Consider the following 4,981-nt stretch of genomic DNA (forward strand, 5'->3'; position numbering starts at 1 on the left):
CACCTGGAACATTCCGATTTACATTTCATATCATGAATGACAATGACTTTATGGCTTTATGGGTGTCGCTGACGTTTCAAATTGATCACTAACTTCCAGGTGGGAAAGGGGTATGGCTGTTGTTGATTAAAGCCTGTCTTGTCCTGTCTGACTCAATAAGTATGTTGTAAAGCAGTGTTGGGCAAGCTGGGTGCTGCGGTACTCCAAAACACCACGAACCGTATGCCGTGTGCGGTTTTGTTCAAGGTTAACCACCAAGGTGTCCCCGTGGAAGATAAAAGGTTGTCCACAACTGTTGAATAGGAACTAATTTGAACAGCACAAGTCGGTTAATCAATCCAGCATCCGGCACCTGTCTGACATGACTCCAGCATGACCCCACCATGCCCAAAGCAAACATCATCAAGTCAACCTCATCCCGAACCAGATTTCTACATTTATGCTGCTCAATAATGTCCCAATTGTATCCCATAATCCACAATATATTTCATAATAACTCAAGTGTCAATTACAGACTAATAAAAAGCTAATTAAATCCACTTATCTTATCTAATTTTTAAGTCAATTCAATGACTTACTGTTTTTTTTTTTAGAGATTAAGACTTTATAATTCAGTCTTAAGTTAGCGTCTGGATTGTTAAGATTTGGTATCTGAGAATATTCTGGAAAAAATGAAGATTTTGTGGTTAATTTTGGTAATTTGTCCAATAGCATGGGCAACTGAGCCGATCAGCTATAAGAACTATAAAGTTGTTGAGTTTAATATTGAAAATGAGGATCAATTGAGAGTCGCTAAGAGGATGGAAATGATGACTGGGGTAAGTTTCAGCCTTAGGAGTTGACCCTGGACACGACTAGACCCGACTTGACCCGACTAGATCCGAAAAAACCCGACTAAACCCGATTAAACCCGACTAGACCCGACTAGACACGACTAGACACGACTGGACCCGACTAGACACGACTAGACACGACTAGACACGACTAGACACGACTGGATCCGACTAGACACGACTGGATCCGACTAGACACGACTAGACCCGACCAGACCCGACTAGACACGACTAGATCCGACTTCATCCGAATGAACCAGACTAGACCAGACTTGACACGACTAGACCCGACTAGACCCGATTAGACCCGACTAGACCCGATTAGACCCGACTAGACCCGACTAGACCCGACTTAACCCGACTTAACCCGACTTAATCCGACTTAACCCGACTAGACACGACTAGACACGACTAGACCCGACTAGACCCGACTAGACCCGACTAGACCCGACTAGACACGACTAGACACGACTAAACCCGAAAAAGAACCGAATAGAGCCGACTAGACCCGACTAGATATGACATACATCACATTATACTTCTAATTCGAATCAAGATTAATCTTATCTATATTTTTAATCACTTCAAGTTCAAATATTGGGAATCACCTGTACAAACAAATATGAAAACGGAACTCATCATTCATCCTCAAATGTTTAACGAATTTATTGAAATTGCTGATAAAAGTGGAATTAAATATGAAATATTGACTGATGATCTTGACAGGTGAGTTGATAGTGTTGTGATTGGGGTGGAAGAGGGAGTAGTCGGACTAGTCGGACTATAGTGGAGTCGGACAATTTTGGAGTCAGACAACATTTTAGTCGGACTGCATTGGAGTCGGACTACATTTGAGTCGGACTACATTTGAGTCGGACAACATTAGAGTCGGACAACATTGGAGTCGGACAACATTAGAGTCGGACTACATTTGAGTCGGACAACATTTGAGTCGGACTAGTCGGACAACATTGGAGTCAACAGCAATCAATTTAATATTTAATAAATTTTACAGTTGGTTCAGTGCTGAACGTCCACCAAAGCGCACAAAAGACGATTCATTTGCCTTCGATCGCTACAACACCTACGATCAAATTGTTGAGTTCCTGAACCAAATTCAGTCTGAATTTCCTCAAACATCACAAATCTTCACGATCGGTAACACATTTGAAGGACGTCCAATTAAAGGAATCAGAATCACAAAGAATATCCAAAATCCAGCTATTTTTATTGAGTCTAATATTCATGCTAGAGAATGGATTACATCAGCTACATCTGTGTGGCTAATTGATCAATTTTTAAGGTCAACAAATGAGACTGTCCGTAGCTTTGTTGATGGAAAAACTTGGTATATTATTCCTGTATTGAATGCTGATGGTGAGTTGGTTGATTAGGTATCTGGCATGTTGCTAGCCCAGTGTGACTGTGTCATGGTGTTACCACCTGTTTGACTGTGTCATGGTGTTATCACCTGTGTGACTGTGTCATGGTGTTATCACCTGTGTGACTGTGGCATGGTGTTGCCCCTGTGTGACTGTGGCATGGTGTTATCCCCTGTGTGACTGTGGCATGGTGTTACCCCATGTGTGATTGTTGCATGGTGTAGCCAACTGTTTGACTGTGGCATTGTGTTACCAACTGTGTGACTGTGGCGTGGTGTTAAACCCAGTGTGACTGTATTAATTTGCCAATTCATATATTACAGGCTATGAATATTCCTACAATGTTGACCGTTTATGGAGAAAGACGCGCTCAACTTATGGATCAATTTTATGTTATGGTGCCGATCCAAACAGAAACTTTGGCTTTAACTGGATGAGTAAGCATAACAAAAATGTCATAAAATATTCTTCAATTAAAAAAACAATATTTCAGATGGCGGTGCCTCAGCTGTTGCCTGTACCGACACATACGGTGGTGTCAGACCATTCTCGGAACCAGAAACAAAAGCATTGATTGACTTTTATGCTACAATTTATGAAAATATAAAAATTTTCTTGTCATTCCACTCAGCAACACAGGCACTGTTGTATCCATGGGGTGACTTGAGACCACGTGCACCAAATACTGATGATATGGTAATAAATGCAGGACATGACATAACCTCAATTTTGACTTAATTTCCATTTTTTAGCAAGCAATTGCTGAAGCTGCTATCAAATCCCTTACAGCACGTCATGGAACCGATTATGTATATGGAAATACAGTTGAAATACTTTATGTTGCATCAGGAACAACACCAGATCATGTTTATGGTGTCTATAATACATCATTAGCTTATACTTATGAGATGAGACATGCCAATTCAGGAAGTCGATTTGTACTTCCACCAGAACAAATTATACCAAATGCTGAGGAGATTTTGGAGTCTATTATGGGAATGGTTGCTAAAGCAACGGAACTTAACTATTTTTAAAGGGGTGTATAGTGTGGCTGGAGGTTGGGCTGAGTAGCATAAATAATTGGTTTGGGGTCGATCACTTATTACGTTATAAAATAATGAATTTTTTGAATTAATGAATCAAAAACGACCGTTAATTTTTTTTCAAATAAAAATTTTTTGTGGTTAAAATTCAAATTTTTTTTGACCGTTATTTCTATTTTTTCCTCGTAACGTAAATTTTTATTTTAAAATATGTTTGGTTCGAAAAGTTTGAGTTTTTTTAATTTAAGACTGGCTGTCCCACTCTGGGGACACCCCCAAGACCCCCCTAAAGACCATAATAAGTGAACAGTCCCTTAATTAATCCAAAACTTGGTCCTAGTATTGGAGTGATTCTGACTATTTGTTGGAGGATTCGGATTGATGTAAGGATCATGATAGTCTAGTCCCGGGTTTTGGATCGATTAACTGAATTGTGCTGTTCGGGTCAGTTCATTGCATCATTTGGGTCCCTTTGTAATTTGAATTTTTAAATTTAACGTCTTTTTTTTTTGGGGAATTTTTGATTTTTTTTTTTTTTTTGACTTTTTCTGTATTTTTTGAAATTAAATTCTAAGCTGTTTTTGGACTTAAATTTAATAAAAAATTCAACAAATCTTGATCATTATTGACATTTCAATCTCAATCTCAGAATCTCTGTTTATGTTTACAATTTCTAGGTCCAAAAATCTCAAAAGTTTTGCAAATTTAGGTATAAATAGAGTCAAATTTTCAGAAATTTTCATCAGTTCTAATCGAGACTTCACAACGATAACATCGAAGAGAACCCAAAAACTTCTAAATTACAAAATATTCAGTCAAAAAGGATAATAAATATCATCAAATATGGACAAAATGTGCAACGAACTTTTCGGATCTTCATTGTCAGACATCGAAGACAGTCCAAAGAAGACGGAGGTCAAAGTTAAAAGCGTAATCATCAAGGTACAAAATGATGAGACCACCAGCAACAACATCGAACCATCCCAACACTCAGTAAGACCAGAATTCCATCATAAACGCACCAACAAGAGAAGATCTGATGACGACCTAACAAAGGAAAGTTCTAAAAGGACAAGACGTGATGATAGACACAAAGACAACTTTCCACTTCCACAAAAGATCGAGCAGTTAGTTAAGAAGCCACAGCCTACATTCAACCCACCTCAAAGAGTCAACAGCAGTAATGAAGACAAAGTATTGGGCGAAAGGCTTAAGAATCTTTATGGATATTTCCAAACTTCAACGGAGTTCCTTGAAGTCAGTCAACCGAGGGCACAGAAGGTCATTAAGTCAGATCATGTCAATAACTCTAAACCAGAACATCAACAGCATGTTATCAATCAAGGACAGCCACGAAGCGTCAGACCAGGACTAGGACATTTCCAGAGCATGGAATCAAGGTCAGAAAATCAACGAAACATCAGATCGAACCCTGAACATCCATCATCCGTTCAAAGAATAACAACTCAAAACAGACCAACACAAGGACATCCACAGCAAAGGTCAGCTAATCAGTACAGACATCAGGAGAGATACTCAAATGTCATGTCTCAAAGCCATAGCACACAACCAACGCGTTCAGAGCCACAAAGACACAACATACAGTTCACAAATTCAGAGCGGAACAGCATACAGTCAAAGTATCCCTTACCAGAACGGCTACGCACAGAACCAATCCATCCAGCACCAGAACGACACAGCACACAGCCTAACTATTCAGGGG

The 4,981-nt window shown here is 39.4% G+C and overlaps 1 protein-coding gene across 1 annotated transcript; it reads left to right on the plus strand.

The window, feature by feature from the left end:
• Positions 1-627: 627 nt before the first annotated feature.
• On the plus strand, positions 628-3,877 carry LOC139097362 (zinc carboxypeptidase-like). Its single transcript, XM_070649211.1, has 6 exons — positions 628-818; positions 1,423-1,559; positions 1,849-2,210; positions 2,539-2,652; positions 2,709-2,911; positions 2,968-3,877. Exons 1-6 carry the CDS (start codon positions 672-674, stop codon positions 3,247-3,249), a joined length of 1,245 nt encoding a protein of 414 aa, XP_070505312.1. The 5' UTR covers positions 628-671; the 3' UTR covers positions 3,250-3,877.
• Positions 3,878-4,981: the final 1,104 nt, after the last annotated feature.

Source organism: Chironomus tepperi, unplaced genomic scaffold, assembly GCF_022539635.2.
Source record: "Chironomus tepperi strain 1889 unplaced genomic scaffold, CSIRO-AGI_Ctep_v1 contig_7, whole genome shotgun sequence".
NCBI classification, from domain to species: domain Eukaryota; kingdom Metazoa; phylum Arthropoda; class Insecta; order Diptera; family Chironomidae; genus Chironomus; species Chironomus tepperi.